Source organism: Cydia strobilella, chromosome 12 (genome assembly GCF_947568885.1).
Source record: "Cydia strobilella chromosome 12, ilCydStro3.1, whole genome shotgun sequence".
NCBI classification, from domain to species: Eukaryota; Metazoa; Arthropoda; class Insecta; order Lepidoptera; family Tortricidae; genus Cydia; species Cydia strobilella.
The window spans coordinates 1,794,853-1,819,615 of NC_086052.1; the positions used below are offsets into that span (position 1 = coordinate 1,794,853).

Sequence of the window (24,763 nt, forward strand, 5' to 3'; positions counted from 1 at the left end):
TAAGAGTTTTCCAATAGTAATTATTGTAATAAAATTTTATTTACAATGTTGATGTTTTACACTTAATTTAAATGAATAAATGTCATGTCTTTTTGGTCAATTTTACTATTTCCCTAAGAATGCCTCCGGCACTTTTCCAACAGACTTTGCTTTCCAAAAGCCCATTTTTCTCTACACTTGTTTCAAACTGCCTTGTGCCACCGCCCACTCCAAAATAGCAAGTTTTAGCAGCCACATAGACTTCTCCGTCTTTACTTAATCTTTTTACAAATAGATCATTTAGCTTATCATAATGTGAGGTGTTATAAATAGTCTCCGATGTCAATATGATGTCAAAAACTTCAGTATCAGCCAGTTTACTATTAAACGAGGCCCAGTCGCCAGAGTAGAATTTGCATTTACTTATGTCCAGTGCTTTTTCATTTTCTTCAATGTTAAGTAAAACATTGGGTATTGTAACACATTCTAGAATTTCCTTATTCTGAAAAAGAAAACAATATTTTTTTTTTATTTAATTTGATTAAATAAACAAAAAAGTAAAATTAGCTTCACACAGGATTTTTATACTCACATAATCCTGAAATGTCACTAAAGCATCCTTTAAAAAAGTGTAAATGCCAAGAATACCAGCACCACAGCCAAGATCCAGTACTTTTTTATTTTCAAATTGGATTCCAGTCTGATTGCCAAGATATTCTATTAAATCATATGTGCATTCCCATATTTTAAGACCACCTGTAAAAAAGTAAACAAACTAAGTATTCAAATCTTGAAAACCCATTCCAAGGGGTCAAATCCTACTGATTTTGATTTTTCTTGTATATTCCAATTGGATTCTACTTTGAAATTGTCTTATTATACCTAGTCGGCTCATAAGTTCTGTCATATACATAGTATCAAATAAAATCAAAAGTTTAAGTTTATTCCGTATAATTTGTACAGCGTTTGAAAGCTAACTAACTAGAGAATCTAAATGTATAACATTTATTCAAAATGACCGCCATAATTATCTACACAGGCTTGAAGTCTTCGTGGCCAGTCGTCAATGGATTCACGCACCACTTTCATGTCGATATTGGCCACTGCCGTAGCAAGAGATTTTTTCAGCGAGTCTAGATTTGCATGAGGTTTTGAGCACACCTTTTCCTCTAAATACTGCCATATTTTATAGTCTAAAGGATTAAGATCTGGGCTAGAGGAGGGCCAATCTTCATGCCGTATAAAGTCGATTTTATGGGAGGCGAGCCAGGCTTGTGTAGACTTTGCCTTATGGGCTGGAGCAGAGTCCTGCTGGAAAACCCAATGCTGGTTTAGAAACATCGTATGGGATAGTGGTTTCACAATATTAGTCAACACCGTGTCTTGGTACACTTTGGCACTAGTTTTTACTCCTTTCTCACAAAAATGCATACTAGTGACGCCCGCATAAGAAACTCCCAGCCAAACCATCACAGATGAAGGGTGATGACCTCTTTGAATACGGGGAATGCTATTAGACGCTTCTTTACTATTGCGAGCGTACACTCTATCATTTTGTTTATTACAGTTTTCTTCTATGTCAAAAATTTTCTCGTCCGAAAACAGTATACAACGGTGCTTATTTTTAGCGTACTTCTTCAATAAAGCTTTAGATCTTTTAAGCCTTAAAGCTTTAAGCCGACCATTGAGAAGATGGCCAGTTTTTCGTTTATAAGCACGAAGTCTCAGGTCTTGATTAAGCACTCTTTTCACCGTGTTTTTGCTCAAACCCATCTGGAGGGCCATAACTTTTTGTTTCCTAGCGGGATTTCTGGCAATGCGTGCCCTAATTGCTTGTACAACCGCTGGAGTCCTAGCTGTACGCGGACGACCGCTTCTTTTCTTGTCATTTAAACTAGAGACCTCACTGTATCTTTCTATGGTACGATACACAAATCTTAGAGAGAATTTTAAATTTTCAAGTAGCTTAAAAATTTTAGTCGGCCAGTGACCACAACGATATAGTGCAATTATTGCGGTACGGCTATCTTTAAGCGTCCACTCCATGTTGAAGAAAACAGAAAATTGCAAAATTATACTACTCAAATATTTAATAAAGATTCGAAATTCAAATGCAGAACGGTTTTTGTTTTAGGAGTTCCAAATTTAAATTTTAAAGGCCAGTGACAGAACTTATGAGCTGACTAGGTATTAGTAATGAATACTGAATAGAGCGATTTAATAAACATTAAATTTGAAAGTATTAAACCCACCTTCATATTTACCGGCAACTAGGTCTTTATGTTCTTTCTCTGCTAGTTCAACAGCATTTTTAAACTCGCTATCCGCAGTGTACATTTTGTTGAGTGCCTCCGAGGCCACCACATGACCTATCTCCACATCTCCGCAGGCGAACATCCTGGCATGCGCTACGAGTTCCTCGATATCTTCTATTTGTTTGTTTGGTATGATTTCTTCACATTCTAACCAAACAATGTTTTCTTTTGATTCTTGTATTTTATCTGTCGTAACATCTCCATCATTAAAAAAGTTGAATTTAAAAGTGGACATTGTTGTGGCTGTATTTTGTTAAATGTTAACTAGAAACATTTCACTGTAATTAATTAGAATTAGGGAATTATTGGGGACGAGCGACAAAGATACAAGATATAAGAAACCGACACCGTGTGACCGTGCCGTGCCGACTCCACACCACGTGTAATTGACAGATCTGTCATTTTTATCGATTTGACGTTTGAGACATGTTCTTTTTAATATGGCAACACTTGCCTCTATGTTCAAGATAATTTTAAAAACGGTCAAATTATTTTCTATATTCAGTTGCATTGGTTGCGTTCATAGAAAAGTATTTATTTTTGCGTTTGTACGAAGAGTTTTAACGGAAATGTCACAAAAGTCATAAATGGCACAAAAAATAAAAAAAAATAAAGAATAATTTGTATTAGCGTCTGCCCATTTCACCATCCATTAATTACCGTATAATGTCTTTACATAATGATGCGGAACGGGAAAGGCTTTTAGATTCGGTAGGATGCATATATAATGTTATATATCTACAATTAATTGATTAGGAACTATTATCATTGAACGCAGCTAAAACCAAAGCAAATTCAATTCATGGTTTGTAGTGACGAATTGTTGAATTAGCTATATTTAGTGGATTTCTACGCCTTTACATACAATAAGTAAATTGAATAAGTTGTATTCTAGTAATAAATATCGATAGAATAATGACGGACGTTGCGAAAAAGGTAAACTGTTCCACTTAGCAGCGTTATTTGTTTGACACGAGTTAGGGACAATGAAGTGTGCTTGACCTTACACTTTCCGAGTAAAGTACGTCTAAATATAACCGTAGTGTGATTTAGTGCCACCTGTGGCTAAATTAATAAGTTTACAGTATTCCTAAAGCTATTTCTTGTATGTTAGGACAGTAGTATGGTGTGTATGAAAGTCAACATAACCTCTTTTGTCGGCCATCGGAGTTGTTTGACGATGCGCGTGTCGAGTAGGCCGCCTGCACTTAATCTCTTTACTTCTACTTGCAATGTTTCAGGTGCAGGAGTACAAAGATTCTCTCAAGCAGAAGGCTGAGCATTTAATAATAAAAGGCTTCCCTGAGAAGATAGTGAAGTTGAATGAACTTCTCGAAACGCCAAATTTCCAAAATCGAGATTTCGCTGATGTTCATCAGGTATGTGCATAAAATTGTATTACTGTAAATAAAACAGGCATTTTCAATACTATACCTATGCCAGAAAACTGGTTTTTAGGTTTACTTTCATCTTTAAACATTAATGTTAAACTGCATTATCCTTTTAAAAATATGTGTGTAATTGTGTTACGTGTATCCTTATTATTGAATATGAAGATGATGCTCCTCATGATCAATATTACCATTTTAGCTTTAAATTAAAAAATAAATTATGAGATTTATGTGACTATTAGATTTTTTTCTAATTAATAGACAGACAAATACACAAACTCTTTCCAGGACCTAAACATTCCAGTACCCCCGCCAGCCGCCTCGCAAAATGAACCACAAGCCAAGAGACCCAGAGTGGACTCCTCAGAGACCTCCAGTCACTCGACCTTCGATGGGACTAGAGTGTATGCGCTGCCGAATGGTTCCGTTCCATGTAACAAGCCTCTCAGCGACCTCATACATCTTGTTAAACCACACATTCGGGAGCTCGTTGAAGATTCCAATTTGGTAAGTGAAAATACTACTGTTGTATAACTTTCTCATTAGGCTTGAAGTCATTGTAAAATAAGAAAATTAATAATATAATAAGAAAATTAATAAATTATATTATGCTGGGGCATTATGCGTTAATTCTATGTTTTTCATACGGCCACACGGGGATTATCGCGATAATATACGGCGTTCCCGCCGTTTCCCGTTAGTGCGGCCCCACAATAAGAAGCATGTGAAATCTTACTGCTCGGTAGCTTTGAGAGCCAAACAAAATGAAAACAATTCCACTCACATACAAACTCTGCAAAAGACATTAATTTAAAAGAGTGATGAGAGAGATTCAACATTCAAAATGTATATTTGCACACCACAAACATTTTTGGAGAGACAGATATATACGAAAGAAAAGTAAACAACGAATATTTTTTTAAATATGTATCGGATTAAAGAATAAATACTCAAAATGAGTTCCAAATAAGAAACATCTGTTGGGGTGTCTCAGGTTTTCAGTGGCTCAAGTAACACCGTGTATATAAATTGTGTCAAATTATACACTCATTTCTTTATTAACTGATTTCATAGTATGTCTATAATATATGCATTTTTCTATACAATTCATTGATTGCATTTGACTTAAGAAAAAGAATAACAACCAAAAGTTTATATTTACATTTTCCTCTGTGGGTGTTTCATAATGAAACTGTATAAGGTTATTTCTTTATAATCCAAGTTTATGCCCCCACAAGTAGCGCAAGTGAAGAAGAAGTAGACATTTTCTATAACGATCTAAGGCTCACACAATGGCTACAGGTACTACGCTATTAATGGGAGATTTTAATGCAAAGATCGGGAAACCAACAAAAGAAGAAAATGCTATTATGGGTCATCATGGCTATGGGGAAAGGAACAGAAGAGGAGAGCGACTTATAGAACATGCACAAGAGTACCAACTTTCCATAACTAACACCCTCTTCAAAAAAAAGGATAGCCGCAGATGGACATGGGTATCTCCTTACTCTAAAACAAAAAAACGAAATTGACTACATACTGTGTAACAAACCGCACCTAGTAAACAATATAGAGGTATTAAGCAAGATAGAGTTCCCGAGTGACCACAGGCCTATACGAGCGACACTCATACTATCAAGTCAGACGCTAAAAAGAAGAAATTTTCATACGTTGCATAAAACTCTAAAATCCAGTGACGAAATAAATAACTACTTAAGAGAATTAGAAACCAACTTGGACCCCCAAATGGAACCCAATAATGCGCAAGCCTACTACAATATGATAGAAACTGCCATCAAAACAAGCTTAAAGACAGAAGGAAAAACTAATGCAACCAAGGAGAACAAAATATTCAGCAGCCATACTAAGAAATTAATAAAAAGAAGAACAGAGTTAATTCATACCAAAAATAAAAACTAGAGCAATAAGGCATGAGCTTAGCACAATATTTAAGCAAGTTAGCAAATCAATCATAAAAGATTACAGTAACCACAGAAAAGTTATAATAACCCGAAACCTTAAGAGGTTCAGAAGTACGAAACGTGCCTGGAAAGAACTAAAAACATATAACACATGGATACAAAAACTAAAAGAAGATCGAACTGAAACAAAATCGAGAGAAGATGTAATAGACACCGCAACAAATTTCTACAAAAACCTTTACAAAAGAAGAGAGAGTGATGGACAATCAAAACAAACCAGCTACGACAACACAACTTTCAGAGAAGATCTCTGTATACAGGAGAAAGAAGTGTATAACCACATAAAACTCCTAAAGAATGAAAAAAGTCCAGGCCCTGACTCCATAACTAATGAAGCAATAAAAATAGGAGGACCGATACTCCTTAACTACCTAACAAGACTGTTTAATCTAATATTAGACACAGGCGAGATACCTAAGCAGTGGGGAAACAGACATAATCCTATACAAAAAAGGTGACCCCTTGAATATAGGAAATTATAGGCCAATTAGCCTTCTAACTAGCACATACAAGCTATTTACTTCGATCATTCTAAGGAGAATAACCAAAGCAATCGTCAATATGCAAGCGGTAGAACAAGCAGGCTTCCGCTCTGGGTTTAGCACTATGGATCACATACACACGTTGGAACAAATATTGGAAAAATACAAAGAGTTTAATGTACCAATTTATATATGCTTCATAGATTACAGCAAGGCCTTCGACACTATAAGCCACAACTCTATATGGAATGCACTGGAATCAGCTCAGGTCAACACTAAATACATCAACATACACAAAAATGTATACAAAAACTGCACTAGCACAGTGAAACTTGATAGAAGAGGAGATGAAATAAAAATAGAACGTGGGGTGAGGCAAGGTGACCCTCTCTCACCCAAACTTTTCATCGCTGTGTTAGAAGAAGTATTCAGGAATCTGGACTGGAGAAACACCGGAATAAGGATAAATGGTCGTTACCTAAACCACTTACGATTTGCGGACGACATAGTGCTATTCTCAGAATCCGCCACAAGCCTAGAAAACATGGTAAGGTCACTAACCGAACAAAGCTGTAAAGTTGGACTCGAGATGAATACTAGTAAAACTAAAGTAATGACCAATAGCTATGAAAAACCTATAACTGTGGAAAATAAAACAATTGAGTATGTAAATAGCTACATATACCTAGGAAATCAGGTATCATTCTCAAAATCAAGCAACGAAGAAGAGGTTCGCGAGAAGGGCGAATATTACCTGGAATAAGTACTGGTCACTAAAAGAAATTCTTAAGGGTGACTACAGCCTGAACCTAAAGAAAGTAGTGAGTGACACATGTCTTCTGCCATGCCTGATCTATGGTTCACAAACATGGGTGTACACAAATAAAGTAAAAGAAAAAATAAGATCAACACAGAGAGCCATGGAAAGGAGTATGATGGGACTCGGGAAGATACAAAAAATAAAACACACAACAATAAGAGAAAAAACAAAGGTTGCTGATGCCCTCACAAGTGCTTTAAAACTTAAATGGGGCTGGGCAGGACATGTAGCCCGAATGACTGACAAAAGGTGGACCAACATAACCACTAAATGGAAAGCACCAGCAGGCAAACGGTCCATAGGAAGACCAAAAAAACGGTGGACAGATGACATAGTCCATACAGCTGGAAAACAATGGATGGAGAAAGCGAAGCAGAGAGATGATTGGATAAAATTGGAGGAGGCCTACACCCAAAGAGGGATCCATATAGAAGATAACATTTAAATTACAAATACAAAAACCATATAAAACTTCTTATGGAATAAAGGGCTATAATAATAATAATAATAATAATAAGGTTATTTCATGATTCATCATTGCAGGATAAGGAAAATTACAATTACTTTCCTGTTTTCCCATATTACAATCATATTACACATTTGTTCATATTGATTTATACGGAAATGAAATAAAACTATGAAAACGGATTATATCGCGTATATTGAATTTATAATACATCCCGACGTTTCGAACTCTTTACAGCGTTCGTGGTCAACGGGTCACCCGTTGTATTATAAATTCAATATACGCGATATAATCCGTTTTCATAGTTTTATTTCATGAGTAACTATCGCGGTAACCGAAGACAATATTTTATACGGAAATGTTACACATTTATTCATATTGATTTATATGTAAGCTTGTTAAAGTATCTAACTAGCAAATCCATGCTAATGAAAACGTAACTCTTCGTCTGTCTGTTACCTCTTCATGCTTAAAATCCCTTGTGTGCCGGGACGCAGATCCGTGTACGAGGAAACTAATAGAAAAAACAACCCGGCACGAGAGGCACTGCTGAATCAATTGAGATATAATTTAGTATGGAGATATTTTCAGGTTGAGTTCATGAGCGATACCTAGTTGTAATTGATGAGGTTTCTTAACAATGATCATTATTATTACTTACATGCAGACAACGTTGCGGGCTTGCGGGCATGATACTAAAAAAATCTAGCAATGGCGTCATACAAATAATTGAATGGTCAGGTCTTGCATAATAATATCAGAAACAGCTTATACACAGTATATTACTCTAGTGTAGTGACCTAATAAGATAAAGAAAAAATATAACTTGTCGTGACATGAACATATAAAACACATGGTGCTAACATGTGTGGGTACTTTATGTGAATCATTGGTGATTCATAATGATTTCAACTAAACCATATTAAAAGGAGTGGGTAATGTTTCTGAAATGTGTTAAGTCACTGACAATAACAACAATAACTCTAAAAGGGGTTATTACAGAAATGGCAGAGTCAGTTAGGGGTAGAGAATATCAACTAAGTGAATTATACATTATTAGCAAGAAAAAAAACGATGATGGCGACTACCAAGATGGCGGAATCTACATTATTAGCAAGAAAAAAACGATGTACTGCTACCAAGATGGCGGCAATATTCCCTCCTCTTCCTTCCCTTAGGGGTTGTGAGTTGACTTACCTACAGCGTCAAAAAGACTGGTAACATTATGGGCGATGTTGAACATTTACCCTTCATAATTATGTTCAGCTAAAGTTTATATGTATCTGCTAGCTATGCATATAATCAATGTATATTTTCCTAGCTGGACTAACGGCAAAGTGATGAAATATCAAATGGTACACAAGTTCCTAGACCTTCATTGGAACTGGGGTTTAATTTGAACTCACAACCCCTGGTTTAGCAGCTGTGCAACCAGCTACCTATGTCACTAGCGCGTTATATTACCCCGTCGTCAAAGTTATTCAACTTCATTCATGTTTTTCTTTCCCAGTTGAAAATGTGGATCTCCTTCATGATCCCGAAGATCGAAGACGGTAACAACTTCGGCGTGTCAATACAAGAGGACACGCTAGCGGAGATCCAGTCGGTCGAATCAGAGGCTGCGGCATTCTTCGACCAGATCTCGCGGTATTTCATCTCCAGGGCGAAGATTGTCTCCAAAGTGGCCAAGTATCCACATATTGATGACTATAGAAGAGCTGTTATAGTGAGTAGATTGTTTTGTACATGTTATTGTATTTAATACAAGAGAACGCTGTAGCGGAGATCCAGTTGGTCGAGTCGGAGGCGGCCGCATTCTTTGATCAGATCTCGCAGTATTTCATCTCCAGGGTGAAGATTGTGTCGAAAGTGACTAAGTATCCACATATTGATGATTATAGATGAGCTACGAGTGAGTAGATTGTTTTTGTGTTTTTTATTTGGGCACAAAAAAAGCAATGTTTGAACTTTTTTGGATAATTAATAATTAATTCATATTGGGCGTGTTTGTCTTGAATCGAATATGACATTGGAAATGCTTGCTTACTTTTTTTTAACGTTCATTCACTGTCTTAGCCATCACATTGACTGGCTATATTGTAGATATTTGTGTTAGTCAGTCAAGGACACCTTTACTCGAACTTAAACCATCGTGAGACATATTTCCAACCCCATATTTTATTCAAGAATCCGAAACATGTCGCCAAAAGCGACTAAAAATAATATTGAGTGAAACCGTACGTCCAACGTGTGACGTCATCACGCTCTGTCGAATTCGCGCCAAAAATTATGAGCGTTTAACCGCTCAAAATTTTTTAACATTTTAAACATTTTTTATTAAATAATGTGAAGGTTTACAAAAGTATATTTATTTTTTCCCGTGTTCAAACGATATAAATTATGATTACAAAAATATGTCAATGCGTCAAGCGCGACTTCAAGCGGTTGGATGACTTGTTGCGTTGAGGACATTGAACGTTAAGACATTTGACATAAAATAATTAAGTAATTCCATTATTTTTTTCAGGAACTGGATGAGAAGGAATACCTGTCGCTGTGGCTGGTGATGTGCGAGATCCGCAATCGCTACAGCTCACTGCACGACATCGTCATCAAAAACCTCGAGAAAATCAAGAAGCCCCGCTCCTCGAATGCCGAGAGCCTGTATTAGACGTAAATAATAGGCACAATAGCACACGTTTTTTATGACGTTTTTTGACCGGTTATTAAACGTGTAATGTTTTCTGTAGTAAGATATTTGGAAATCCAAAAAAAAGTGTAATACTTTAGACACATTTAGTCTTCAAGCAACGCCGGCTTCCGACATGTAAGAAGGGAGGAGCCCAAGCGATATCTTACCGCACAAATCATTCTGCCATTTTTTGCGCAACGTGCACACAGTCTCACTTCTCACTCACTACATACAAAATCCAATCTGTAATGACGACACAAATACATGGAAAATGACACGTCAAAGACAAATCTTGCACACCTCGATCTCTTTTTGTGTACGGACGAATCACAACACGCATAGCCATAGTTACAATTGTACCTATACTTCGGCATAGGGGAAATAGTACGAATGTCGTCCCTTCCGTGTTGCTTGAAGCATTGAGTAGTCCTAATAATAATCTTTATATTTTTTATGAATCCATTTCTAAATTAATTTTACGGTTACTACACGTAAGTGAGTTAATTAATCCATAAAATTAGTTTAATTGATTAAGTACTTGAATGCTTTAAAACAATTTTATTTGTCTATGCAAAACTATTATAACATTATGTATTGGAAATGTAAGAGTTAGAAAGTTAGCTAATTGACAAGTCAAATTTTAATTTATTTGCGCAAGTAAGCTGCTGCATCGCTTTTGTTTATCTATACTGAGAAGAGACGCAGCACGAATATTTAGCATAATAATTATCTATAATAAATTTTGTATTAGTCATACTGTAGGAAACATTACATGATTATGAAAAAAAAAAGTTATCTAAAACCCACTTAGTCACATAATGTAATGATGCAGATTGTCAATCTAATATCAAGCCGTCTTATTTTTTATTCACTGTTTTGCATTTCATTACAAATGGGGTTGGCAACTGTCAAAGGTTTGCAGAGATGGCGCCATCATAGCTTGCCCCTTTTTCTATGAGATTTGGCTTATAGGGCTGGCATCCAGGGCATTAAAAAAAAACAAAAATTTGACACAATTCTAGGGATTGACAGGGCAAGCTATGCTGGCGCCATCTGCTAAATATCGACCATATATCGACCAGCCAACCCCATTGACATAATTTTTACTGCTCATAACAATAATTATTATACTTTCTTTACTATAATTATACCAATGAGTTATTATTACTATAGAGAAGCCATACTAAACAATGAAATTGTCGCAATCGCAACCTCCTACTCGATCTAAACGTCGTAAGCGCCGTAAAATTCCTAGCGCTTACGCTTTTTATATTTTGCAACGAAACAATTTTAAATTGTGTTCAATGTTACCCATTTATTTAATAAAGAAAGGACGGTTATCACGAGATATTTCGTACATTGACCCGCCTGTTCCTATCTCTATCGCACGCGCATAATTATATTGCTCTCTCGCACAGTCACGTCGGCATCATGGGTGGGACAGCAATATAATTACGCGCGTGCGATAGAGATAGGAACAGGCGGGTGAATTAACGATATTCCTTGTGGTAAGCGTCCTTTCTTTAGCAATAGATTGATAAAATCACTTGACATCTATATAATTCCTTGAGTACTCCATTAGTCAGACTAAGCTAACTCTGCACTTATCAAGCCACAGTGTGGAGGCTCCAGTAGAACAGTCAAATTGCCATGAAAATATGACCATTTTTTGACACTGCCTCACTTTGCCGCTATAAAATCGGTGCAGAGTTAGCTTAGACGGACTCTAGTATTTCAATTAATGTAATTTTACTATGTATTAATATTTAAATTCAACCAGTGAGTAAAAAATAGATGCTTGTGGTACAGTAGTAAAATGGGACAAATCGTCTGTATTAATCTTAGTATTTCTAATGCCTAGTACCTATATAGGTATAGTATAAATTATCTCAAATGGTTTTGACGCCTCACACTTCAATCTGTTAAACAAAAGCCTTTGTTTCTTTTGTTCAGCGGTTACCAATGCTACCGCTACTGACTGAACGGGAACAAACTCGTTTAAAAAGCAATTTTACCGTCCTATTTATATGGTTCAAATTTATGTAGCAGCAGCAGCTCTGTATTCTGAGGCCTCACACAGGCAAACTATCGCCCTTCATTACCCAAACTCGTTATCTCAGAATGAGCTGTTACATTTTGAACCTTAATACTATAACGATAGTTGCTTTTTAAAGACATGGTTGCTTTGGCACGCGACTAAGGCACCTCTCCATAAAATAAACAAAGGCTTTTGTTTAACAGATTAGGCTCTGAGGCCGAAAAATCATTTAAGATAATTCATACTATATGATCGCTATAGGCCTATTAAAATACTTGTACCAGTGACGTATAAAATCTGTAAAATGAGTAATGAGTATGTAGCAATATTAAAAATTAAAATAACTACTCACGTCTTTTTCAAGGCCTGAGCTTTGGAAAGTATTTGAAAATTCAAAAAAATAGTCCTTTGTTTTCACCTGCTGTTAAAAATGTCTAATGTTGAAAACTGCATGGGATTTGAATTAGAATATTTAGTATGTAAGTAATATCGTCTGAAATGATGATGATGATGATGATGCTCTCCTGACCGATTTCGGCCACAGCGACTGTGTTCCAAGTTTTCCATTAGGCATTTTTCACGGAGGATCTTTTTTTTCGATAGCATATAAACAACGCTGTAGGACATCTATAGGATTTTCATTAATAAACGTTAGTTTTAAACTGGCTACTTATTTCGTACGTAGTTATCTTAATTTTCCAAATTTTGCTACATACAACACAAAAATGCATCTTCACAAGCCTCCATACCATACATTCGACCCCATCACCTATTCTATAAGTTGAAACGTACCATTGACATCAAAGATATGTATACATTTTCCGCCTTATGCCAACGATATAAAGTTCCAAATTGTGTACATATTTTTGAGATAATTTGCCATTTTCATTTGAAGTGCCTGTTATAAACGGATTGTAGAGATCCGAGCACTTACGTGATATGTCAAGCCGATAGTCTCATTAATTTAAATATGTACCCGATACCAATAAATATACATTTCTAAATATGTACATGTGTTTGTTATTTCTGGACCATATTAGAATTGATTAGTTTTCTATGAAATACAAAGTCTTCTTTTATTATGCAAGTTACACCTAAAATGGCAACTCTAGTATTAACCAGGGTGTTGATAATTTATCTTTGTAACTATAGTTGGTCACACCAAATTCAGAAAATAAGAACAAAAAAAACTATACTCGTCCTTCTCTTTTGGGTGCTAGTACTATTTGTAAGACAAAGATGGTATGATTCTTTCTATTTATGTTTGAAATGAGCCGTCCTTTGACAAACTATATGTTTTGATTTGATTATTGTTGTGGCCATTTAATCAAAAAGCCACCTTGATTTTTTAATTTAAAATTTAAGTTTTATTTTGTTTACTAATATTTGTAATAAGGCAAGGGGCATCGTATTTAGTAAGTAAGTATTTATTTGCAAAAAATACCATAATTTACAGATTTTATTTAAAAATCGTGGAGTTCAATTTTGCGCAACTCCATTTCTCACTTTCAAAATGAAAACTTCCTTATTTCCTGTAAAAATTTCCAAAATCCGATAACTTATCTAATTTTTGGCAACATTATGTCTTGAATTTCCATATATTATTCGAAAACTATCTAGATGGCAGTATTTAGATTTCAGGGCCTTCGCTAATAGCTGGCGCGGGCGCACGCGCGCGGTGCTATAACCGCGAATATCGAAGTTCGTCAATTACGGGCATTTTTCTCTGTCCCTCTAATTGTGTCTGACGGTAAAAAAACATGGCAACAATTTAGTATGGAAATTTTTTAGTTCCATTTTATTTAATTTCTACTGTTTTATGTCGCACTATACCTAGGTGAAATCCTCACAACCTCACAAGGACTAATAAAATCCGTCACACGTCCGCGTCAGCTCGCTCAGCCGATCTCAGAATAATAACTAAAGCAGATTCGTTCACCCGTGCCATCTAACGGACGCCCTCACGCTCATGTTTAATTCGTCGACTTATAGGTTTCATATCAAATGAAACCGGCATGAAAACTTACCACTTCTTCGCAACTACCACTATTCCACATTCGATTTTTGAATCCCCACTGACATTACATCGACATTGGACAATTTTTTTTGACAATTACAATTTACCTATTTGTCGACTATTTTACGTTTCATTTGTATAATTTATTTTTAATCGAAATCTTTTAAAACAACGGTTAAAGATGGCAAGCGACATAGACAAACGTAATTTTGGGGACAGCGCCCGGAATAGCAATTGCGTAACCGCTAGGAAAGCATCTAACCACGTTTTCGATGGGGCTGGCGAGAACATACATTACTATAGCGATTCTGATTCCGTTGCTTCGAGGAAGAGTAAGACGAGATATATAAACTCGGCGATATATATTGAGCCGGTGGAGGCTTCGCAGTCGGTGACGTCGCTGCTTTCGGGGCCGTCTTGTGCGGACGTCACTCCACACCCGCACAGGTAACGTTTATTTCAGATTTTAAATACGTCCCACTGCTGGGTATAAAATACTTGGTGGGTTTGAGTTCTAGACCCCACGCTACCAGGATATGTCATATCCAGAACTTAATACGCCTTTTAATTTCTTCCTTGTTTTAAGTTTTATATATTTAACCCGGCGTGCATGTTAAACAAGTACAAACGTATAGGAGCGGCCTTAGTGCACGCTGCTCAAATCACTTGTGAGCCCGACGCCACGCTGCACGCCCCGCCGAACGCTCCGCTTCGAGCGTCCACTCAGGCCTTACACTTAGTGATTTGTCGCGTTACCTTCCAGCTCTTACAGAAGCAACTCAACTCCCTTCCTCTCCGGACGAGCATCATCATCCTCCAGCATCAAACGCAAATCCTGCCGCCTACAGCTCGATCCCACTCGAGATGACGAGACTCCTCGCGATGACCGCACGTACAGAGAGGGACAGGACACGTTCAGATTGTCTGTCGCATCGGTTTCTACCACCACTACTGCTAAGGAGGAGAGAGAAAGGAATGAAGCGAAGAAGAGACAGGTGTTTGAGCAGTGGTTGGCGCGGAAAGAAAAAGAGGTAAGGCTATCGCCAGGCTGATCTCTTTAAAATTATATTTTGCAAGTTTTTGCAGCGCCCGTAGAAACTTCGTAACCGCTTCGTAAATAGGTTCTTCTTTACCGTACAGAAACGCGAAAAGGCCCGCCTAGAGAAACTCAAGCATCAGCCACAACCAACCACAACGCCAGAGCAACGCGAGGAATCCTACCGCCGTTGGCTCGAACGCAAGCGCACACAGAACGAGCGTCGGAAAGCTGAGAATATCGTGGATAAGTTCAAAAATGCCGAGCGACAGACGGAGGAGAGGAATACGCGTGAACGAGCGAAGGAGGAGAAGCTCGCTGATTGGATTAGGAGGAAGGAAGAGGATATGAAACGTAAGTAAAACTAACTAACTAATATGGCTCAGCGACCCAAGAACAGCGACAGAAGACCCTCTGTCTTGGCCTCCGACACGAGAGCACTCCACTTTTCCCGATCCTGCGCCGTTTCCTGCCAATTATAGGCTTGAAGCTGTCGCAGATCCGCTTCTACACTGTCTCCCCAGCGGTATATGGGCCGACCTACCGGGCGGCCACCAGTCGGTCTTCCCAAGTACGCCCTTTTGGCAGCCCGATCCTCTTCCATTCTTAATAGGTGACCGAACCAGCGAAGTCTGTGGGATTTCGTTTCGCCGATGATATTGAGTCCACCCACCAACTCCTCGATTTCGGCATTCTTCAGTATCCTCCACGTGCCGTTGTCTACGTCGTTGTGTCGTGTTGCTGTGTATGAAACGTAAGTAAAAAAAGAAATTTAGAGGAAGCCTGTCGATCTCATAAGATGTCCATCTCAATCGCTCCGGCTCTATTCGTGTGGCAAAAAAGCAGGTTATCTGTGATCTTCGAATTTATATTATATTTGCGGTAGAAACAATGATCGTTTGACTACCCCTCAAGTCTCACGGTCAATTGTCTTTTCATATTTCACTTTCGATATGTACTTAATTGTCTGTCTGTCTGTTACCTCTTCACGCTTAAACCTTTGAACCGATTTAGATGAAGTTTGGTATGGAGATAGTTTATCTGCCTGCAACGTGGTGGTCCACCATATCACTGGATTTGAAACAGACCCAGTTAAACAAAGATACAACCCAGGATCGACCGACCTGGCGCTTGAGAACGAGGAGGGCCGACCCCAAATAATGGGAAGAGGCACGGAAAGAAGAAGAAGAAGGTATGGAGATAGTTTGAGGCCCGAGGAAGGACATATAGTACAATTTTTCTCAAAATCACCAGCAATCACCTGCAATCATCATCAGCATCATTTAACGCAGACGTTTTCGGTGGGAAAAGCTAATATTTTAAATATTCTACAATCTTTCTCAGTAATGAAGACTCGCGAAGAGCGCCGAGCAGCACGTATCGCTATCGAGGAGCAACGCAAGCGATCTGAAGGCGAGCGCGCGTACCGCGACTGGCTACGAACCAGTAGGAACAAGCCGTTACCCGTGCCGCTCAACCAGGGAGAGCTCAGTAAGTACTATTACAGATTACCGAGAATAGATAGATATAATACTCTTTATTGGCACACCTCAGTAAAAGATACAGCTTACAGAAACAATTGATCAAAGATAGAGGTAGAAAACAGGCGGTCTACCAGACCGCAGGCAGCAGAAGGAGGCAGGAGGTAGGCTGCAGGTAGAATGTGCCTTTTTGTTCGTCTATTTGCCTCTCGAGCAATAGAGATGCAAAGGTTCGATGTTTGCGGTTTGCGTTAGACCTTCAGATCTATACAGTCATAAAGAATTATCGATAGTTATTAAGTACGTTATTTTTGTTTAAAAGCAGTATTGTCCGTTAGGTTATCTGTTTAGGTCTTTATCTGAGCTTATATCTCTATATCTATACATTCTATATCTAATCAATAAGTAGGTACCAGTACCAGTCACATTTCGGTGAAAGAAATCTTCGCGAGGAAACCAGACTAGCCCCTTTATTATTGGGGCTTGTTTATGATTGGGGTAGTGGTTTCCTCTGCCATTGGGTCAATATGGTGAGATGGTAGTAACTTACATGATCAGTCTTCTTGTGTCGATTCTTGACATTAAGTTTTAAATAGCAAACCTTGGGTTCCTTTAAATTAGATAGATAGATAGCGTTTATTCGTGGCAAAAAAGAGGAAAACACGTACATAGGAAACACACCATAAATAATATAAGCCACGAAATGGTCCCGACTCAGCATGGTGCTAGCCTGGCTGGGCTAGCGCTGATCTTCCGTCGGGGCCATGAATTAGCACCTACCTAATATAAAAGGGATAGCGCTGAGATGAAGAGCAGTAACCCATTCTTACTAATTTTGGGACTTATAGAAAACCGTTGTCTTCCGCAGGCACCAGTGAGAATAATAGGGTGGCTTAGTGGTTAGCTTACAAGTGATGAATATAATTTTTCTACCTATAGGTATGCGGGGATCAGTTTCCAAGATGTACATCAACCCCATCCCATGGCAGTCCCCTAATACATGACGGATCCAGTTATTTGCGTCAGACTTATATCTGACCACAGACTATCGATTCTAGCATTATTGATACCAAATATACTTTATTTTAGATTAATTTTTCGATTTTTCGATTAATATTGTTGTGTTATATTCAGGAGCAATGAACATTACCATTAAGGGGCCCACTGACTCAGTCCGCCGGACGATATCGGCCTGTCAGTTGTTCGGAACTGGCAAATTTTTGTTCTAACTGACAGGCCGATATCGTCCGGCGGACTGATAGTCAGTGCCCCTTTAGTTACATTTATACAGGTTGATTTCTTATGTAGCTATTAAAATATCTTCGCTGAGTATAAGTTATGAGCTTATGAGATACTTACCAGTGCACGAATGTTTAAATCTGTAAAACGTATGTTGGTAAGTCATCTTGTAGCAGAAGTAACTAAGCGTATTAGGAGTTGGTAATAATCTACGCACATTCTTATTCTCTTAAAATAAAGTATTAATTTTGAAAACGTCGCCCGTTTAGGGCACTTCTGCTTCAGACTGTATAACAGGTCCCTGCTGCTCTTGAGTTTATTTATCGTCAGGATTTAAATAATAAAGCCTTTATTTTAAAACGTTTATTATTTCATAGCTCTAACAATTTTAGAATATCTACAGGGTCCCCTCAAGTTACGAATGACGTGAATTAGAAAAATACCTATTAATTTTTTTAATTTAATTTTTTATATAAAATCCGTTTCGTGCGTTCAATTACGCTTTCTAAGAAATTCGGCACACGACTAGTTTCATCGAAACATTTAGAGTTATCTAAAGTGCACATGAAAAGCAAATTATACAAATGTTTCGTTTTAGATACATACCGGCCGCTTATAAAATTATTTTGCCTCACAATCACATTCCAATGTCTAACCAATGATTTGACCACTAAGAAAGACTGAAAATTTCAGCTCATGGCTCACCATGCTATGCTAATCACCTAAGGGCCACTTGCGCCAGCCAGGGTTAGCCACTAACCCGGGGATTAACCGTTAACCCAGTGGTAAATTGTACTTAACCATGGTAACTCCTGGTTTAACCTGTTAACCCCGGGTTAGTGGCTTAACCCTGGTTGGCGCAAGTGGCGCTAACTATCAGCCGATTATACACGAGAGTCCATGGCACAGATGAGCTATCTAAATCATGATCGTTCCTTCATCTTAAAATATCTTGTTGGATTTTGTTGTCCATATTTGTGGATTTCGTTGCCTTTATCGTCTTCTGGCTAGTTAATATTACCGAATTGCTATACCTATCGTTAACGCATTCCATTTGTAGTTAAACTCCAGTCTAGAGCCATGAATAAAGATCATCTTCATATCAAAATACCAAACGTAAACTACCTCACAATTCTTACAAATAGTGATTGAATTAAATGGATAGAAAGGGTAATTAATGTTAAAAAAAGTCAGGATAGATACATGAAACTGTGCAGTTAGGGTAGAAGACGATAAAAGAATAAAGAATAAAATCATCCAAAATCCTCAACTACAATTCGAGGAATCAACTAAACCCTCCTGGTCTGTCAGTAAATCTCCTCCTCCTCTTTGAGCCGCAGGATGTCAGACTTATTCATGAAGTAGTATGAAGGTTGGCGCCCCTTCAGGTCTTTGAGCACGCGTTTGGCACCCGCTCGGATGAGGACACGGCTTAATGACTCCATCTTCTCTACTCCCATCGCGTAGTGAAGGGGCGTTCGCTCCAACTGTAAAGAAAAGGATTATCACTTGTTATTTGGTGAGGCTTCTTTTTCACCCATCAGATATATCGGAGCGGCCAAGGTGTTCACAATATCTGAACACGCACTAATGCCTTGACAATAGAGGCGTGTTCAGATATTTGTGAGCGGCTTGACCACTTCGATATATCTGATGGCGACTGTACTAGCGAAAAACTTCGGCGGAACACACTATGCAAGAAGGTTTGAGCATAATGCCTATCGTGAGGGTATGCGGAGACTAGAAATATGATGAGACTTCTTTAGAACCTTGGGCAAACGGACGGATTCTGAAAAACCCCCAGACTCCCCAGATTACAGTCGTAGATAGAAAACGCTAATCAGAACATAAATCTCGTATATAGTTGGTCAAACCAGATTGTCAGTAAATAAGAACAAAAAAAAACTACACATCCTTTTCTATTGGGTGCTGGTACTACCTAGTTTAAGACAAAAATAGCATGATTCTCTCTGTCTGTGTAAGTTATGCTGGGTCAGATAGCGGACGTAAAAATACCTGTTGGGCGTCCAACTCTACGGTTTAAGGACTCCTGTAAGCGGGACATGGACAGTTTTGGCATTCGGACCGACAGTTGGGAGAAACGTGCTGAAATGAGACCGGAATGGCGTCACGACATTAAAGTCGGAACATCAAAGCACGACGATGACTGGCTGGAGAACCTTAAGCAGAAAAGTCTTCGTCGTGCTCTACCACCTCCTGCGGACTCGCGTTTTGTGTGCGATCGATGTGGCAAGAAATGCCGCGCTGCGATAGGACTTTATAGCCATCAACGGCGATGCGGGACCCCATAAACCCACAAGCGCCACAACAAGCATCTACAACAGATGATGTGGCCAATGATGATGTCTCTCTGTCTATGTTTGAACTGTGAGACAGTCCGTTGACAAACTATAGAAGAAGGCGACAAAGGCTTACGTTGTCTCCAAACCGTAGCAGCTCCGGGCACTTCGAAGCCAGCAATGCCACGATCTCCTCATGTTGCGCCAGCACCGCTACATGGAGAGCTGTTCTGCCGAACGAGCTTTTGCCTCTAGCTAGAGTTCTTCCACCTTCTGCTGCCAGGGTATTCTCAACTGCAGCTAGGTCTCCTCTTCGTATCGCACTGTGGAGGGCGTCTCGTGAGTCCTAAAAATATGAAAGAATTAGCTTAAGGATATTTATCACTAGCTTTTCTCTTAAATATTGTACTATTTATTGTGGATAAACAGCCGGCATACCCAAGGTGACAATCGCTATCGTTTCGACAACGAAACGCTTTGTGTCTCTTTATCACTCTTCCATATTGGTGCGACAGTGACAGTTGCGTTTCGATCGCTACGGTGCGTTAGCGATTGGCATGTTGGCTACGCGGCCTGGTTATAACTACTGACGTTACTTAGGCGATTGATACAAGCTTTTATCGTCGACCGTACTTAACAATCATCAAATTCTTATCGAGGCATTTTTAATGAGCCCAAAGTCAACGAGGTTTGCATGAACAGTCTACTCATAAACATTGAGAACTGCTCGGCTTGCGCAGTGATTTTTTTTGGCAGTCGTGTAAAATTACAAACCTCGAAAGCAGGTATCGAAGCGAGCACGTTGTTCATCTCGCTGTCGCGGTTGGCCACTACATCGGTTATTAGCACTCCCTTATCATCAACCACGTCCAGCATGTGATCGTAGCATTTTAGAAACCCATTATCTTTGGTACAAACCTCGAAAGCAGGTATCGAAGCAAGCACATTGCTCATCTCGCTGTCGCGGCTGGCCACTACATCGGTTATTGGCCCTCCCTTGTCATCAACCACGTCCAGTATGTAATATTAGCCTTCTAGAAACCCATTATCTTTGGTACAAACCTCGAAAGCAGGTATTGAAGCGAGCACGTTACTCATCTCGCTGTCGCGGCTGGCCACTACATCGGTTATTGGCACTCCCTCGTCATCGACGGCGTCCAGTATGTGATCGTAGCCTTCTAGGAACAACTCCATTATCTTTTCCTTGTTACCTGAAAACACGTGAATAGGTATTACAATGGACAGGTTGAAAGAGATTATAAAAACCATAGATAACAAGATAACTGAAATTTTATTTCTATCGATAATATGTCATAGGCAAGTGAACAGTTAGACCAAGATGTCTGCAACGATTTTGATAGCACACGCAGTGCAAGTGTTATTTATACGTCATAAGTAATTTCATAGTAGTTTGATGTTTAAGAACTTTAAGATAACACACGCACTACGTGTGCTATCAAAATCGTTGCAAACTTTTCCTGGTATAACTCCACTTCACTTCGAATTAATTTAAATGCCAGACGAGGGTCGGGATATTTGTGGTTATCCTTAGTCGTTTTAGTCTTCACGATTATGAGTATTGTACTTGACGACACGGTTTGATGAGTACGCAGCATTCTAGATGTACATTTGTAACTTGATGCACTTAGTCTATCTGTGCCCTTTTGCAAAAGGTACCCATTAAGAAAGATATGTCTCTAGCAGCTAGGTGCAACACCCACGGTCGATCTCAGCAGTATTTTCTGGGACATTCGCCTGCAGACACTAGCACAGTGCGGTACTACAGCTCATCCCTAAAGGCTAACCAGGTTAAAGTTTAAAGAAAAAAAAAAGATAAAAGACATTTATTCGTGACGATCACAACACAAGTACAAACATGTACAGACAACAACAGCAAGAAAAGAAGAGATCATCAAGTGTGCATCACGAAATGGACCCAACTCAGCATAATGCTAGCTATAAAGCCAGCGCTGGTCTTCCGTAGGGCCCATTTGGTGATGCCACGACAGATAACACACAAAGATACATATTAAAACATTACAAAGCTACACACGAAGAATACCTAATTATATACAAACATATTAACCAAACCAAAAAGAAATACATGAAGAGCACAAACAAAAATAAAAAACAAGTATACAAGAAAAAAAAAAAGAAAAACATTAAAGAAACAAACAAACAAATCCATAGACAATTAATAATTATGAATGCGACCATACCATCTGTCAAAAACCAGCTTGCAGCTGCTAGCTTCCAGCGGCTACTGGCAAAACTAAAACTGCCTGCAGTTTCACTCTTGGAGCAGCTGAACAGTTGGATTAAATGGCAAAGTTGTATCTTACCTCTCGCAGCTAGATGCAACACCCATCGGTCGATCTCAGCGGTGTTTTCTGGCACATTCGCCTGCAGAGACACGTCCCTCGCAGTTCGGTACAACTCATCTCTATAAGCAAGATTGACATCAGACTCTTGAAGCAACTGGAACAGCGCGTTGCGTGTGTGCGTCCTCGCGGCTGCGAAATGGAGCATCGACTGGCCGTGTTCGTCCTAGAAATTAACATGATCATATCATTCATATCAGCCTAAAACCACAGAATAAGTAATAGTATTATGATACAGGAACGGCCACGCACCGCCCCGCCCAGACTCGAATTACCTCGCTCGTTTTCAACAAAATCAACAAATCGAATGAAGTATATATTATTATTTAAAAAAATAAAAATTTTTAGATAAAAGAAAGATAAAAGACATTTATTTGTGACGATCACAACACAAGTACGAACATGTACAGACAACAACAGCAAGAAAAGAAGAGATCATCAAGTGTGCATCACGAAATGAACCCAACTCAGCATAATGCTAGCTATAAAGCCAGCGCTGGTCTTCCGTAGGGCCCATTCGGTGATGCCACAATATTAATAATAGAAGAATTTTCATAATAGAACTATAAAAAAAATACGACATGAAACCGATTAGGAATAAAATTTTACGAATAAAAACGTTATATCGTTTCAAAAACTAGCCTATTTAGTTGTACCGTAAATACAAAAAAATCGAAACAATATTCGGCTACAGGTGAAAATGTGACGTCACAAAGTTTGTGACCCCCTCCCCAGTGTCACAACATGTCACATTCTCTGGATCCCCTGCCTCCCCCTAAACGTGTGACCTAATTAATGGATGAGCCCTTTCATGTAACGTTCAAAACGCTTAGTGGCCCCTATTTTCTTTTATATATAGTTACAAAAACAAATTGGTTGTTTTATTTTACGCCTATTGATTGTATCGGACAAAAACGAGGAATGCATTGTTTTTACCGTATTTATGACATTATTATTTACTTAGTAAGTTTCCGGGACTTTAGTCCCGAAAAAAATGTCTCCGCAAGGCAAGGCAGTCTCCACTTTATGACTTTGTTCTACCAAGTTTAGGTATTTATACTCTGCCTATAGTGCCTATTCCGATCACTTGAACATTAGCGTGCAACACACACGCTCACTCATTCATAAGTAATGACAACTAAACGATAACCTCGTGGGTGTCGGGTGTCGGTAACATGTTTATAATAACTGTACTTTAGTACAGATAAATATTAGGTACGGTAGGGAAACATATCACGAAAAGGAGGAGCGGAGGCTTTAAATTGGAACTAAAAACGTGCAAGTTGCTGAAAGTTTCCGTAAAGTCCGAAATTTCAGGAAAACTTTACAGGAAACAAAGGAAACTTTAATTTTGCAAAATTTCGATTCCTATACAAAAATATGAGAAGTTTCCAAAATTACTCAAATGGAAATTTCTCATTTTTGGAAAATTTCCGTGCCGTCGGAAATTTACCAGTAGTACTTAATGGAGTTGATGGAAGAACAACATATTATTCATATCAGTGGTGTTAACCAAACTGCTTATTCTTTGTGCCTATTTTTATCCTGCTCGTAAAATGAGAAATATCCTTCGTCAGCTTTCTCGCATAGGCTGATTTGTAAATTTCGGTTCGATTTCACATCAAGCGAATTTTACGTAATGGTATAACTAATATTTAGCTATATAGTTAGTGACATCGCTAAATGTTAATGAGATTCCATGAAGTTTTAGCCAATGAAAAATGAATTTACTCGTAATCAACTTACCCTGTCAGCACCATTCTATAGTACTTCTAAGATATATATATCATCATCAGGACTGCTTTCCGTCCGTGGATTCACCGTGATCAGTCATCACGTCAATAGGCCTCGGCCTTGTTGCCGTATGGGTCGCGCTCTGACACTTCTACGTATACCTACTCACTGAACATGTTAAACGCGTCCGTCCGTCGTGTGTCCGTGGATCCACCGTGATCACGTCAATAGACCTCGGCCTTTTAGCGTACCGCACTGGACCATTCCACCTCCTACGGACAACACAAAGCGCAAACACAGCCAAATTACCCTATCAGCACTGCTGAACGCTGCCTCCGGAGCATCAGGACTGCTTTCTGTCCGTGGGTCCACTGTGATGACGTCAATAGGCCTTGGCCTTGTCGCCGTTT

The 24,763-nt window shown here is 38.7% G+C and overlaps 4 protein-coding genes across 6 annotated transcripts; 2 read left to right on the top strand and 2 right to left on the bottom strand.

Moving 5' to 3' along the window:
- Positions 1-4: 4 nt before the first annotated feature.
- On the bottom strand, positions 5-2,665 carry LOC134745945 (histidine protein methyltransferase 1 homolog). Its single transcript, XM_063680088.1, has 3 exons — positions 2,232-2,665; positions 572-735; positions 5-481 (listed from the first exon to the last, which is right to left on the bottom strand). The coding sequence occupies exons 1-3, from the start codon at positions 2,527-2,529 to the stop codon at positions 83-85; spliced, it is 861 nt and encodes a 286-aa protein (XP_063536158.1). The 5' UTR covers positions 2,530-2,665; the 3' UTR covers positions 5-82.
- A 222-nt stretch (positions 2,666-2,887) lies between these two features.
- On the top strand, positions 2,888-11,516 carry LOC134745949 (proteasome activator complex subunit 3). Of its 3 annotated transcripts, none has more exons than XM_063680091.1 (5): positions 2,888-3,005; positions 3,536-3,673; positions 3,974-4,192; positions 8,946-9,161; positions 9,963-11,516. In XM_063680091.1, exons 1-5 carry the CDS (start codon positions 2,961-2,963, stop codon positions 10,104-10,106), a joined length of 762 nt encoding a protein of 253 aa, XP_063536161.1. In that variant the 5' UTR covers positions 2,888-2,960; the 3' UTR covers positions 10,107-11,516. The 3 variants fall into 3 exon arrangements, with proteins under 3 accessions (XP_063536161.1, XP_063536164.1, XP_063536163.1); XM_063680094.1 differs by lacking the exon at positions 2,888-3,005 and adding an exon at positions 3,073-3,230 and having other exon boundaries at positions 3,542-3,673; XM_063680093.1 differs by lacking the exon at positions 2,888-3,005 and adding an exon at positions 3,074-3,230.
- Positions 11,517-14,244: 2,728 nt separating this feature from the next.
- Positions 14,245-17,723, top strand: LOC134745746 (trichohyalin-like). Its single transcript, XM_063679823.1, has 5 exons — positions 14,245-14,629; positions 14,946-15,213; positions 15,323-15,572; positions 16,563-16,709; positions 17,639-17,723. The coding sequence occupies exons 1-5, from the start codon at positions 14,364-14,366 to the stop codon at positions 17,701-17,703; spliced, it is 996 nt and encodes a 331-aa protein (XP_063535893.1). The 5' UTR covers positions 14,245-14,363; the 3' UTR covers positions 17,704-17,723.
- A 1,414-nt stretch (positions 17,724-19,137) lies between these two features.
- On the bottom strand, positions 19,138-24,756 carry LOC134745951 (uncharacterized). Its single transcript, XM_063680096.1, has 5 exons — positions 24,663-24,756; positions 22,581-22,785; positions 21,301-21,449; positions 20,375-20,584; positions 19,138-19,425 (listed from the first exon to the last, which is right to left on the bottom strand). Exons 2-5 carry the CDS (start codon positions 22,765-22,767, stop codon positions 19,246-19,248), a joined length of 726 nt encoding a protein of 241 aa, XP_063536166.1. The 5' UTR covers positions 22,768-22,785; positions 24,663-24,756; the 3' UTR covers positions 19,138-19,245.
- Positions 24,757-24,763: the final 7 nt, after the last annotated feature.